Source organism: Canis lupus, chromosome 37 (genome assembly GCF_003254725.2).
Source record: "Canis lupus dingo isolate Sandy chromosome 37, ASM325472v2, whole genome shotgun sequence".
In the NCBI taxonomy this organism is placed as follows: domain Eukaryota; kingdom Metazoa; phylum Chordata; class Mammalia; order Carnivora; family Canidae; genus Canis; species Canis lupus.
In genome coordinates this window covers 7,097,930-7,112,746 of record NC_064279.1, presented here as the reverse complement: position 1 = coordinate 7,112,746, position 14,817 = coordinate 7,097,930, and the positions used below count along the sequence as shown (strand labels likewise).

The 14,817-nt window shown below is 41.3% G+C and overlaps 1 protein-coding gene across 18 annotated transcripts in view; it reads left to right on the top strand.

Moving 5' to 3' along the window:
* ANKRD44 (ankyrin repeat domain 44) overlaps positions 1–14,817 on the top strand; it is a 362,773-nt gene that overhangs the window by 97,663 nt on the left and 250,293 nt on the right. For 15 of the 18 annotated variants that reach the window (XR_003134598.3, XR_003134599.3, XR_003134596.3 and 12 more), the window contains exon 2: positions 14,449–14,532. Coding sequence is in view for 12 of the 18 variants with exons in the window: in XM_049106597.1 (XP_048962554.1) it covers positions 14,449–14,532 (84 nt within the window). In the remaining 6 variants the exon portion in view is untranslated. Of the gene's footprint in view, positions 1–10,992; positions 11,117–14,448; positions 14,533–14,817 lie in introns of those variants that run through there. The other 3 variants (XM_049106600.1, XM_049106601.1, XM_049106602.1) reach the window with 3 other exon arrangements.

Genomic DNA, 14,817 nt, shown 5'->3' with positions numbered 1-14,817 from the left:
TAAGTGCTTTGATGTTAGGTGTGTGTTGCAGATTCCCAAATCTAGATTTGACCTGGAAGGGCACCAGTGGGGTCTCCATACCATTTAGAACCTCACAAGGAGGTTGGTGGGGAGAAGGTAGTGTGGAGTCACCAAGAGAGGAACCACCTCGTTATGCTCAATCAGGCACCAAGAGGCACCAGGACCCAGTCTCAGAACTCAGTTGCCTTTGTGGTTGGACTGGTGCAGCAGAGGTCGAGGGCTTCCCCCTCACCCCAATGCTAAATAAAAACACATAGCAAATTAGGTTTTATTGAAAGTCAATAATTCCCTCTCCTTATTGAAATCCCTTATTTTCTGCAGTATGACTGTCAAGATTATGTCTTTGAATTTAGCATTCAAGTTAACATCCTGGGAGTAAATCCGGTTTTCCTAAAGTTTAAAAATTACATTGAAAGCTAATTTTAGACCAGAAACATGCTTAGTGGCCCTGCTGTTGTCACAGAGTGAGCTTACCATCACCTGGACCCATCAGTGGGTTTTTTCCTGATAAAATCTGGTAGAAAAAAAAAAGAGAATTATAGACTTCCTTGTGGTGCCGCCTCAGTTAAAAATTACACGCAACTTTTAAATCTCAAGTCTTTGGGATAAAAAAATGCATTACTTTTCTTATGCCTAATTCATTTTCAGAACTTTCTCATAGAGCTCCTTATACACAGTATCCAGGCATGATATGTATCTGGGAACCCTGAGCTCTCAAATCTTATTTACCAGTATGATGAAATTTATAACATATTATTAAATATGGTTTATATTTAAATGGACTTCATAAGTTGCAAATATAGCACAGCAATGTCGAGTGGAAGCCCAACGCGGTCGTGGCTGGTTTATCAATATCAACAGAGTTTTCGATTCTTAAAAGAACTCAGATTTTGGTTGAATCACAATCACTTAGACTTCATTATTACTTTCTTCCATGTTGTTCGTGTTATTTTCCAGATGGACAGGAACAGTGTAAATGACTGCTATTGTTTAAAGGGGACAAAACAAGGTGGGGTGTGCAGTGTGTGTGTGTGTGTGTGTGAGACAGTGTGTATGAGAGTGTGTGTGTGTGTGTGTGTGTGTGTGTGTGTGTTGGCAGGGGTGGGATAGGGCATGAGCAGGACAGGAAGGGAGAGATTTGGAGAGTTTAAGCTTATGCTGGCTGCAAGTAATGCATTTTAAGTCAGCATTAGTGTAGTGCTTGGAGGCAGTTGGGCTTGGGATTTCTTTCTGTCTTTAAGCAGAGGCTGGATGGGGGTGGCAAGAAGGTGAGAGAAGCTGCTTGGAAATGCAGTGACTTGGAGAAGGAACTGCTTCTTGTCATTCTCCTGAGCACATAAGTGTCTAAAGTCACTTACATGGCTCACTTGTCACTCCGAAATACAATTTTTTTTTTTGTCCATTGATCTAAACCATCCTCTGGCTTTGTTCAAGTCCCGCCTCCTTCACAGATACCACCGACTTCTCAGCTCTTTTTGTTTCTCCTTCCCCTGAATCAGAGAAGGCCCCTAGAACGTGGAGGCTCGCAGGAGCTCCGAGCTATCTCTCGGGTCTGTCACTGTGCCCGAAGAAAACCCGGTGTCCCTTTGGGTGAAGTGCATGGGCCACGGGTCGGGCCTGTCTTACCCAGTTTAATTGTTTCGAATGGGTTAGGCTTATTTCCCCAGTTATATTTGGCACTCCCTGAGGAAGGGACTATGTCACACATTTCTTTTGTATATTTTATAAAAATAGTATATAGTAGGTATTCAGAAAATGCCTTCAGCTCTGGTAGCACTTTTCTCTGAAGTGCACCAGCCAGGACAGATCCTGATAGAAGCTCGTTTGTGGCAGCACAAAGTAGAAACAACCTGAATGTTCATCCAAAGGGGAATAATAACATATATTGTGATATATCCATGTTCTGGAGTGTTATGTAGCTCTTAAAAGAAATGGGTTAATCCTGACCCTGGGGGGATGTCCTCAATATATTATTGTTTTTATCAGTAGCAAGAAAGGGAAAGAGTAAATCCCACCTTTGTGGTAACATTGTGACCTCCTCCATCTAACTCTATTTTTATGTCTCAGCAGGAATCATGTGGAGGGGTACACATTAAGCTGTGAACATTGGTGGTCGGAAAGTTTATTAAGTTTTGGGTTTTTTTAGATTTTATTTATTTATTCATGAGAGACACCGAGAGAGAGAGGCAGAGACACAGGCCGAGGGAGAAGTAGGCCCCCTGCAGGGAGCCCCACGTGGGACTCGATCCCGGGACCCCAGGGTCACAGCCTGGGCCCAAGGCAGCCACTCAGCTGCTGAGCCCCCCAGGCGCCCCTGAACACTTCCTTTACCTTGTCTTTGTATTATTGCAATGAGACAACCACTAAGACCAAAGCCCAGCAGATATAAGAGAAAGAGAACATGAGTAGAGGTGGGTTTTTTGCATTAGAAGGTCCCTTTCCCCCGAATACTTCTTTTGACTTTTCAAATTCAGTAAGATTAAAAAAAAATAACTGTCATTCTTTGATGAAATTTTAGAATTAGGAACTAAAGCTAGCGTTATACTTAGCTTAAGTTTTGTTTTCAGCTCATGGCATAAAGATAAGTTTTCTTTTCACCCAGAACCTCGACTCCGAAGGTGGCAGCCGAACCAAAAGCCTTGGTGCTCTGGTGTCTGGGGGGTGCAGGGAGCAGGGGCAGGTGGCACCGACACAGGAGGGTGGCCGCGTGGGGCCTCGGAGCTCCCTGTCCCAGGGCCGGGCGGGCAGGAGCGCAGGCCGCGTGGGAAAGGAGGGGGGCCCGCAGCCCGGCCTGAGCTCCTCGGCCCCGCGGCCTGCGGGGAAGCTGGCCACCGCACCTCTGTTTTTATTTTCATTTTATTTTATTATTTTATATTTTATTTTATATTTTATTTTATATTTTATTTTTCTACTGGAGTTTGATTTGCCAACATATAGCATATCACCCAGTGCTCATCCCGCCAAGTCCCCCCCAGTGCTCGTCACCCAGTCACCCCAGCCCCCCACCCACCTCCCCTTCCACCACCCCTTGTTCGTTTCCCAGAGTTAGGAGTCTCTCGTGTTCTCTCCCTCTCTGATATTTCCCACTCAGTTTCTCTCCTTCCTCGTTTATTCCCTTTCACTACTTATATTCCCCGAATGAATGAGAGCATAAGATGTTTGTCCTCCGACGGACTTACTTCGCTCAGCATCGTCCCCTGCAGTTCCATCCACGGCAAAGCTCATGGTGGGTGCTACCCTTTCTGATGGCTGAGGAATATTCCACGCACACAGAGACCGCAGCTTCTGTATCCATCATCTGTGGGACACCGAGGCTCCTTCCACAGTTGGGCTACTGTGGACATTGCTGCTGTGAACACTGGGGTGCAGGTGTCCCGGCGTCTCCCTGCATCTGATCTTTGGGGTAAATCCCCCGCGTTTCTGAGCAGGGCTAGCTCTTGCTTCCACCAGGACAGGGAGAGCCCATTTGCCTTTTGCTTCACGTTTGGGCGGCCAGCAGGATGCTGCTCTAATGACGGCGGCCTCGCCATCCCCAGGCCTCTCGCCTAGACAGGCATCGAAGTCGCCTAACTTATGACACCACTCTGCCATCCTTCCCGCTCCTCATGCAGCTCGTTTGCAGAGATTGTTCCAAAGCACACCATGTAGGTCACGCTCCTCGAGAATCATGCATGAGTCCCCAGTGTTACAGAGGAGAGTCCCAATGTCTTAGCCCGGCATTCAAGGCCTTCTGTAATAGGACCCATGTCTACTGCTCAGCTTACCTCACTTGATTCACGCTCCAGCTGAATGAAAGTGTTCCTGTGTATGCTCAGTCCTCCCAGCACCTGTTCACAGCCTTCTGAGGTAGGACCAACCCACTTCCCATTCTGTTTCTACCTGTTTAAACCCTCTCTCAGGTTCAATATTTATCTCAAAGGCTACATCTTCCAGGAGACCAGATGTGATCACTCTCCCTTCTTCATGTACTTCTGTGCTCTTTACCTTACACCCGGGTTATGTATGCTCATTTATTTCCTCCTTACAGCTTGGTGACTCTGTCACTGACTAAACCAGCTCAGTGTCTGAATTTCTTATGCTTAGTAGATTTCTTAGGTTTAATCAGTCTTGATTGGATTGATTTGAATATGATTGGTATCTGAAACACACCATATTAATATTTAAAAAAATCTTTCATCTCTTGTTGGCAGCGTGCTATGCAGAGAAATAAAGGAAATATGAACTGTGTTGGTGTTTCTGCAAGGAAATATGATGTGACCATCCTTTTTTTTGGGGGGGGGGCAAAATTTCCCATTTTATATTATCTAATGTTTTTCAGTCTTTTGGACTCCTCTTTTCCTGTCATCTTATCATTTCCCTTTGACATCTGTTACTGAATGTCCTTGCCAGGACATTGGATAGGGAAATGTAGAGAATCCCTAATAGATTTTCATTCCTTGTGACCTTCCTGGTTTTGTAGGCAGAAGGGGACCCCCCAGTCATCTCAGGCAGAGGTCTGGTCTAATAGAGGTCCTGGTCAGCGCTTTGCCTTAGAGAGTGTTTTGAACAACCGGGTTTGGAAGGTGACTCAGCTTCACACACCTTTCCCTAATCCCCTACCTATGGAGAGGTGGGGATTGTGACAGCTTTCTCTCTTTCTAAGGAATGCATATGGATTTCAAAGAAAAAGAACTACAGAGAGGAAGGAGAAAGTTCAAGGGGGGAAGTTCTCATGGCCTTTGGAATGACTTGGTTGGGCAAAACAGTGGCTTTTGAAAGAATCCAGGTTCTAACAAATTTCAGACAAACAGAACTTGAAGTTCACCTGAATCATGAATTATTTCATGTGGTCGAGTTAATCTGTAGATCTCATGGATGGTAACTCCATCCCTCTTAAATATAGCAAGAAATCGCCATCTTCCTGGTGAATGCCTTTTAGTTTTACACATTGATTTTGTTGTTATTTTTTGTTGTTGTTGTTGTTATTTTTAAATTGATTAGCTTCCGATGTCTAATACTCCTCAAAAATTATAATTACTCTAGGTCATGATAAAATATTACTGTAGAAATGAATAATTTTCTGTCACATTTTTTTTCTGGAGGAATACTATTTTACCGTTGTCTTTCTTATGGTAAGGGAGACACAGACCAGATATTAACAAAAGGTTGTGTTGTATGATGCGTCCTAAACTGAGAACGATTCTGTTATGAACAGAAAAATAAATTACACTTCATACACTTAATACATTTATTACCCGGAAACTCTTCTGGCTGTATAATTTTTCCCCACAGAGATCACTAAAATGGCTTATATTGATTAACATTATCAAATTACCTTTCATATTTGAAACTACATGAATTCAACGTCCTCTAAGATACAGTTATACAAAGAATGTAACCAAAACTAAGATAGGAAATAAAACTTCTGTAACAAGTTTTCAAAACAGGAAACTGTTGTAGAGATGCATTGTTGTTCTTTCCCTCCCTCCCCAAAATTATACTGATTTAAGTATTTTCTGTTAACTAACCTCTTGGATCCATTGTGCTCTTGTTTAAATTAACTCTCTTTAAAAGTCAGCTCCCGAACACTATTTAATTAACTTAGCTAAAGTTTTGATTTGATCTCAAGTCATTTGAAACTAGACAGAGTGAAAAAAGATGTGGGTAGTTGGCAACAGATCCCAATAAAAATATGGCATTTGGCAGAGCATGACTGTCTTGTTTTGCTTTGCTTTTCTCTTTATGGATGTGGCCTATTTTTGAAATGCTATGATTTAAATTCAGGGATCAAGTGACAAGTCTGACAAAACAGAACTGACTTTAGCAGAGGTTCTGTGGGGGAGAAATGGAAGTGTTCCAGGAACTGAAGGAAGTAACCTCAATTTCACCTGGAAACATTAGTGTCTCGAGGGCAGGAGATTCGGGCTATATATAAAAAGTGAAGGAAAGTGGCCAAGATGCTGAGCCAAACCTGCATCCAGGAATAGAGCGGCATCAAAGAACTGACAACAGTATCTGTTTCCACCGTGGCCCCTGTAAGTAGCAATCAGAGAGCCTGAAAATATAGGAAAATTGGAAAGTTCTTTCCTGTGATGCCCTGGATTGTGGCAATTGTCTTCCAACTGGGTTCTCTTCTCTGGTGCTTGGTGCACGTCGTGTTTGCAAAAACTCTGTGTTGTTCTCTTGCTCAAGATCCCAGTTCCTGTTTGCTCACAAGATTGGGTTCAAACTCCTTCTGCTAGCATGATGCTCCCTCCACCCAGTTATTTCCTTTTTGAACCCTTTCATTGGCTGCTCCTCAATATGAAAGATTTACTCTAGTCTTACTCTTCAAAAATCTAGGTTAACCTTCTCCATATTTCTAACCTGTGCTGAGCCCCTACTTTAAAATACGTTGTACCTCTTTGTTTTGCATCTTTTGGCAAGATTGTTTTATTGTTAGTTACTTTGTTGAGAAATATATACACGTATTTGGCCACTGTGTACACACACAAATAAGGTATAAATATACACACAAATAGAGAGAGAATATATATGGTGACTGTTTTTCCTTAATGAGTCATAAAGTATAGACTGTTTCTCCACAAGAAGTATGTTGACACTGAGGCTGAATTTCTCATACTGAATTATATATATTTATTATCTATTCACTATATTACATTGTGTTGTGTCATATTGTATTATATTGAGATGAGATGTGAAAGAAAGTAATGAATCAGGAGAATCAGGAAAACTAAATTCTAGTCTCAACTTTGCTACTAACAGGTGAATCTTTCTACTCACCACACCCTCCCTCACCCCCCGCCTTAAAACTCCAACCAGGGGCTTGATCTCCTTTATGACCACCAAAAAGTCATGAAGGAAAAGTATTAACTGGACGCATTTATGGTAGCCTTCAGTAGTAAAATTATGATTTCATGTCCCATCCAGTGGACATGAGCATGTGTCACCTTTTGATTAGTCAAAGAGGGATGATCTATTTTTCAGGCGAGTTGCTATTATTTTGGTACAGTAGATTAGACCCCTGAGTACAGAGAGGTTGGGCAACATTTTTGAGGTTGTCCCATGTAACAAAGACCAAGTCAGGCTCAACTTGACTTTTTGCTCTTCTGCCTGTAAAAGCCTTCTCTGCCAGGATGATGGGCCTCTCTGCTTTAGAGGTGGTGTTGAATGGCTCATGATCCTAACTCAGTTTACTTGCTCTGTAACTTTTTTGGAAAATCCCTCCAGATCCCTTATTTTTCCTTTTGTAGGATAAACATAAATATTCTTGCCTGTGAAAGTCTTTGAGTGTGTTGATTCAAAGTCAACCCTAATCACTGTTTTTATCGAGTGCATACCAGGTGCTTGCATATATTAGGCCATTTCTTAAACACATCCCGTGAAATGGCTCTAATAGACCCCGTTAATAGATGAGGAAAACTGTGCCTGGGATTTAGTTCCAGGTCAGTCTGCTATCAGATGTTAATTTCCATGCTGTGGAAGAAAAAGAGAGTGGGATCTCAGGGCTGTAAAAATCAACATTGCCTCCAGATTTCAATTTAACCGGTACTGTTGTTTCATCATTTCCTTTTACTTAATCTTTTGCTGCTGACTTGTAGCGAAGTTGGCATGCCTGGGTTTCTTTTTGCTTTGGGTGATCTATCTTCTAGGGAAGGTGCTAATCAGCAGTATGATAGAGTAGAAAAATAGCCATGGAGGATGTCAGGAAAGGGAGGTGCAACAAAGGATATATTTTTTAAAAAAGATTTTATTTATTAGAGAGAGAGAGAGAGAGAGAGAGAAAGCAGAGGGAGCAGCAGAGGGAGAGGGGAAAACAGGCTCCCCACCAAGGAGAGAGCCAAGGAACCAGGGAACTAGGGAACCTGAGATGCAGAGCTCAATCCCACGACCCCAGCTGGGATCATGACCTGAGCGAAGGCAGACGCTTAACCGACCGAGCCACCCAGGTGGCCCAAGGATAGATGTGTTAAAGACTGGATCATTGGTCCCTGAATAACTGTCTCATGGTCTATACCTACTGCCACTTCATTTCATTTCCATATCCTATTTTCATTTTGGAAAAGGTTTGATAATTATTTTTTTTCATTTTCTGACTATCGTTCTTTTCTCTTAAGTGTAGAATATAAGTATAGAGTTAATAAATAGTGACAAAGAGGCTGTGACTGATAGTTGGGATTTTGTGCTTTTGTTTTGCATAATAATTGCAAATAATTGGAAATGTTTCAGACATTTACTCGGCAGATATGTAGTCCTGCACTAAAAAAAATGTTTATGAGGATACACTGTATTTTGTACAGTTCTTAAGGGAAACAGATTCTGACTTTATGATCATCATTATCTTTCTGTGATAGAGTGAACTTCTTCCCAAATAAAGAGTGATCTATATTCGGGAAGCACTTAATGGCATCCTTTCAACAGATCACACAGCAGGACCCACATAAATAGAGCTAACAAGTTTTGTCTATTAAATCTAGTAGACTTGGACACATTTTTATTATCCTTTGGTAAAAATGCAAGTGCTGCCTCATACAATAACCACTTGTTCCCTAATGAAGTGTTTCAGCATGTTCGTATAAGTTGATGGCTTCATATGGCTAGATTATTGCTGCATCAACTATTAGCTTCTAATAACATGCTCCCATCTTGCTTTGATGACCTACTGTACTCAGAATACTCAAATATGGACAGATGTTTAAGAATATTATTTTTTCTTCTTGGCTATTGCTTAATTCCCAACATCCACTCCTGATTAGAATCTAAGATGTTTTCTTTCAGATGTGGAGTCTTTAATTGCCCAATCTAACCAGAAAAAAAAAAGACAAGCAGCATGCCAGGAATTTGTATTGAAAAGCTGGAGCATCTTCTTTTTCAGACTTCTTACTGTTGACCGTAGTCTCATAGAGGCTGAACCGCAGCCTCTATCAGTCTGCTTATCTTCCAAAGCCAATTTATTCATAAAGAACATGCGGCTCCAAGAAAGGGAATGTGAAGTACACTATCTAAGGTTTTAGTGACAATCAAATTGATGGGTTCATTAGGGGACTTTGGAGGGGGACCCATACCCCACTGCAAAATGGAATAAGTACTCTACACTAGCTGCACTCTCTCCATAAAACCTGCGATGGGCTTTACTCTTAAACTAATGGCTTGTCTGATGCCACCAGTAGCACTTTTTAAAAGTGGAATTGAAGGAATAGTTGAATTGAGTTTTGTAAGTGATGAAAAGGATACTTTAACACCCAAGTTTTAGATTACATTATTCTTATTTCCTAAAATCCTGGATCCTTGGGGATCAATAGAAAAGCTTTGTTTTTGTTGCTTTTTGTTTTTTGTTTTGGTATGTATGTAATGTGTGTGTTCACTTATTACCAAGAACTCTCTCAGAAGCTTGAGTTCTTTTAGGTCTTGGCTAAGTGGATCTTCCAGCAACCTTGTCTTAATTACCCAAACAGTTCCTCTTATCTCCCAGGTAACAAGTTACCATCTCGCTCCCCCTAGTGGAATTGTAACTCTACTTCAAAGTTTAGAAATACTGTATCAATACACACTTAATCCAGTGTCTTATTTTTGGAAATCAGATATTTTCCCGATTTACTTTCAAAGACCGACAATGAAATAAAAAATATGTTTGATGGGCTGATAGGGGATATAGGTAGAGAAAGAGGCCTTTGATGATAAATTTTCAGTTCCTAGTGTTGCCAAGGTTAGCTGCATGATTTATGATGGCTGCTAAATTCAAGGGTCCTTTCTGCTCTGCATTCTGTCTTAGAGGGGTCCATGTCATCAGCCTGCAGACGGTCACCTCTAGAAGGCAGCTGTCCGTGCTCCTGGTAAAGATGGTGGAGTACTAATAGTTGGTGATGCTGGAAGACAAAGACAGGTCCCATCTGAATATTGAGTCCCACTTATGCCATTGGTCAACTATGCTTCTGCCTTCTTTTTTTTTTTATATTTTTTATATTTTTTTATTTATTTATGATCGACAGAGAGGGAGGGAGAGAGAGAGGCAGAGACACAGGCAGAGGGAGAAGCAGGCTCCATGCACCGGAGCCCGACGTGGGATTCGATCCCGGGTCTCCAGGATCGCGCCCTGGGCCAAAGGCAGGCGCTAAACCGCTGCGCCACCCAGGGATCCCTGCTTCTGCCTTCTGAATCTATTTGAGGGGTTGTGCCAATGTCCACAGCACATGGCACATGGCAATCATTTCCAGTTTATACTTGCTAAGCATCCTAAGGAAATCTTAGTAATTGACACTGAACTTATTGCATACCTGTCTTCAGAATTTCAGTTTCATTGATAACCAATGGTTTCATTGCATTGGAATCCTTTTTTTCCCCTGCCACTGTTTGTCTTTCCCAACTTTGACCCTTGTTATGAGTTTGTATTTATTCAACTTTGTACCTTAATGCATACATAGCACTGATATTTTGCATTTGCTAGTGTTGAAGTGTATGAAACTTCAAAAAGAAATTGCTGTACATACCAATGTATATACTCCATTCTTTCACAGGTGAGACTTTGCTTCTAAGCTTTATCAAGGTCAGGGCAAACATCATGACAGATATAGTGGTTGCCAAATTAGTGGTTAGTAGAGTATAAGTACTTGCTACTTATGAGCAAGAATATTGTGATTAGAATGTTCCTTCTTTCTTAAAATCATGTAATGGAGGCAATATTTAGATGTATATTTTTTCCAAATATTTATTCTCAGGTTAAGTATTTACTTAGGGAAAAATAAAATGGCAAGATTGGATTAAAGTCCCAACAAAAAGGAATGCCAAAGTGCTCTCTAGGTATTTTTTTTTTTTGGAAGAGTGTAGGAAAAAAAGAAACACCCATAATGTGTGTGTGTGTGTTTTAATATTACTTACTAAAGAGTCACAGTAATTTAGTTCAAGAATTACATTTAAGCAAACACACAGCTTCTGTCTAGCAAAGCATGTATCTATGAAGTTCTGATTTGGAATCCTATGATGCTTGGATTCACAGCTGTGAAGACAGTGATGTCATAGTTGGTAACCCGGCCCCACTGGGGCCGAAGATATCCATCTAGCAAGACTCGGGGCTTGGAGAACAGGCACTTTTCTCTTCCCAAGGGAGTGTGAGGGATTTGTATGTGAATCAATGTGTGTCTCTGTGTATACAGGCATGAGTGTAGATACAATTATGTATATGTATGGGAAAATGTATGCATGCACATGTGGGTATATGTATGTATATATGTGACCGTAGGATTGGAAAAGTTGCTTCTTCCCAATGGATGCTGGAAATTCTGTGCATTCACAATACTCTGTAAAACAACTTTTAGCAGAGCGAGGCCCAGAGGGTGTTAGGCACATGTGCACGCCATTCTCTGGGGGAATTCTGTGCATCAACGATATCCTTCCAAAGAGTTAGTGACTGAGCCTGGAGGTATTTGGGAAGCTTTGCTGAAGGACTGTGCTAACATCCTTGTCTGGCGGCATTGTCAGGGTGGCTCTCCTTGGGAACATTCCAGCCATAGCTTGGAACCCTTGTCTTTCTTGAGAAGTGTGAGGACTGAAGCCCAGAATATCAGAACATCTGTATGCATTCCTTACCCTCGTGAGTGACGAGAGGCTTTGCTTAACTAGCTGTGTTTCCTTGAAGTGATTAAGTAGTGACACCTAAACTATTGGGATGGGTTTGTTCTCAACTGTTAATTGATCAATGTTGATTTAACACTAAAGTCTTGTCAGACTCTGCCCCTGCTTGTCATCTAAGTCCTATGGTTCATGGGCTTGCTATTTGTTTTCTCTTCAGGTTCAAAAAGGCAGAAAAGTACACACAAGCATTTGGCCATGAGCAAAGCAGACACAGGGTTATGAAACAGATAGACAAGTTTTAATTTTGTTGTTAAAGTCCTGAGTTCGTGTCTGATTCTCTTTTTTTTTAGTGAAATATGATCCTTTCCATGGGGCAAATAACCCAGAGACTTGGTTTTAGCAGGTAGTCAGAAGCAAGTGGAAGGATCTTCTTGTTTTTAGGCAGATTAACCAGCTGACACCAAAGTAGTAGAAAACATGCTTTCTTTTCAAGCTTCATTCCAGCTACTTAACTCTTGGCAATTTGAGAAACTATCTTTGAATTGTACATCTTGGCAAGAAGGTAGAATTGAGAATATTTTGGGCAAAAGAAAAATGTCTATCTGTCTACTTGCTGGAAAGTTTTGTGGCAGGGGGAAAACAGAAAAATTCCTGGCATATTAAAATATTTATCTGCAACTTAACATTTTAATTTTTTTTATTTATTTGTTTTTAGAGAGAGAGTGGTGGTGGGGGCCCAGAGGAAGAGGCAGAGAGAGAATCTTAAGCAGGTTCGATGCCTAGAACAGAGCCTGACACAGGGCTTGATCTCATGACCCTGAGACACTTAGCTGACTGAGCCACTCACACGCTCCTACAATTTAACATTTTTATTTAATTTTTAAAAATATTTTATTTATTCATTTGAGAGAGGGAGTGAGCGAGTGAGAGAGCACAAGCAGTAGAGAGAATGAGAGGGAGAAGCAGACTCCCCACTGAGCAGGGAGCCTGATGTGGGACTCGACCCCAGGACCCTAGGATCATGACCTGAGCCAAAGGCAGATGCTTAACTGACTGCGCTACTCCGACATCCTACAAATTAACATTTTTAATATAGTGTTTCCTCAAGGAGTCTTACTATGTTCTACTGACACTACTTATATCGCCCCCGCCACAAATAATTAGAAACAACATCAGACTATAAGAAAGGCAACAGGAGGGCAAAAAAAGAGAAAAGAAAATTTATAGGGATGATAAGGACTGGGATTCTCCTGGAGATACCCCAGGGAGACATTGAGGCAGGCGATGCCAATGGTTTTACCTTAGGCCATTGTTCTAAGAGTTAAATGAGCATTTACTAAAAATATATTCACAAGTCCCCACCCCAGATAGACTAACTCAGAATCTCCAGGGAAGGGATGTTGGAACATTGTTTTAACAAGCATCTCAGATGATTCTTATGTCCAGACACATCTGGAAACTGCTATCATCTAATTGCTGACTAGAACTACTGTAAATGCGGCTCCTGTGTGGCTCAGTTGGTTGAGCATCTGACTCTTGATTTTGTTGCAGGTCATAATCTCAGGGATCATGGAGCCCGCTCAAGATTCTCTCTCTCCTTCTGCTCCTTGCACTCTACAACAAACAAACAAACAAACAAACCAACCAGGAACGACTGTAAAGTATTTCTAGGAGGTGTGAGTGTGTGTTGAATTGCCAAAGTTTTTAAAGTCTGAAAAAAAGCTGTCAAATTCTACATTAGCATTATTAAGTACTTCTTATTAAAAATATCTGTTATTTGTGTCAGGTTTATAGTTACAGAGGGCTTTCCCATGTATTATTCCACTTGTTTCTAATAGCAATCCTAGGAGGGCTTGAGCAGCAAGGATCATGTTTCCCAGATTACACCTGGGAAATGGGCTCAGCATGTAGCTGGCAAATGGTGGAGCTGGCTTTGAACAGGCCTTTACCACATGGGGCAAGCCCAACATCAACCCCAGAGCCTACCACGTTTCCTCTTTTACTCGACACTCTGGTCACCAGGTTGATGACCAGCATTTCTGAGATACCAGGTTTTTTGCATGTCCACAACTTGGCACATCCTGATCGCTGTGCCTAGAATGCCTTTCCTTCCCTGTTTGCAAACTCCTATGCATTCACTAAAGTGCCTTCCATGAAGCTTTTCTAGATATACTTTTCTTACCCTGCCTGCCCTCCAAGCAGAGCTAGTTTCTCTTTAGCTTTGTTTCCATCATGCTTTATAAATCCTTTTACTCTCTTTTAGGCCTTGTTTAATGTAGGTGAGCTCAAGAATAATTGCTCCCTAATATCCCCCTTCATGATCCCCACCCCATCATGATACTGCTTACTTTGTATAGATAGTGGGACGTAATCACATCTGAAACACTCAGTGCCTTTAGTGTTAGCTATGGGAAGCGTTTGAGATTGATTTCAAGGGCTTTCCAAACATTGACAAAGAAGTGTTAGGGGGCCAGAAACTTGGCCATTAACATCCTCTAGATATAGAATTGTCTGGGGTATATTGTCTAATGAGAGGTTGGGAATGATAGGGGACTGTTTACTCAAAACTGCAGATTTGGTAATTTCCTTGATGGGAAATTTAAGGATGCTTCAAGGACATCTTCGATTATGAGTGATTTTCATGACCTGGGGTTACATATGACTGTCTGTTATGGCTTTCAAATTGTGGTATAGTTATTTATGCAAATATTTCCCCCACTAGACTTCTAGTGATGGGGAGTCTGAGCTATATTCACCTTTGTCTGCCAATTGATGATTGTTGAATAAACTTTTGGGGAACACATCTTGTAGCCATCTGCATCTGAATACAATCAAACATACTTAATTATTGTTCTAATTCAAATTCCCCTGTGTTTACAGCCACCACTGGTCCAAGCAATCTTCAGCGGTGATCCAGAGGAGATACGGATGCTCATCCACAAAACTGAAGATGTGAATGCTCTGGTAGGAGATGCTATGGTTTTCCTGCTCTGGCCCTCTTAACCTTTCTGTACCGTAGACCTCTTTGGTATCTGAGGAAAGCTCTGGACTGCTTCTCAGAATTCTGTTTTTCAATCCACAAAATAAAATATATATGGTTAGAATGGAAATCAATCATACATAAATATAGTTCTCAAAATATTCAATACCAAATCTGTGATATATGTTCTTCTTTATCAACACAGTTAAATAGCAAGATACTGCAGAAGATCTAATAATGAGCATAATTTAAGAATAGTGATGAACATG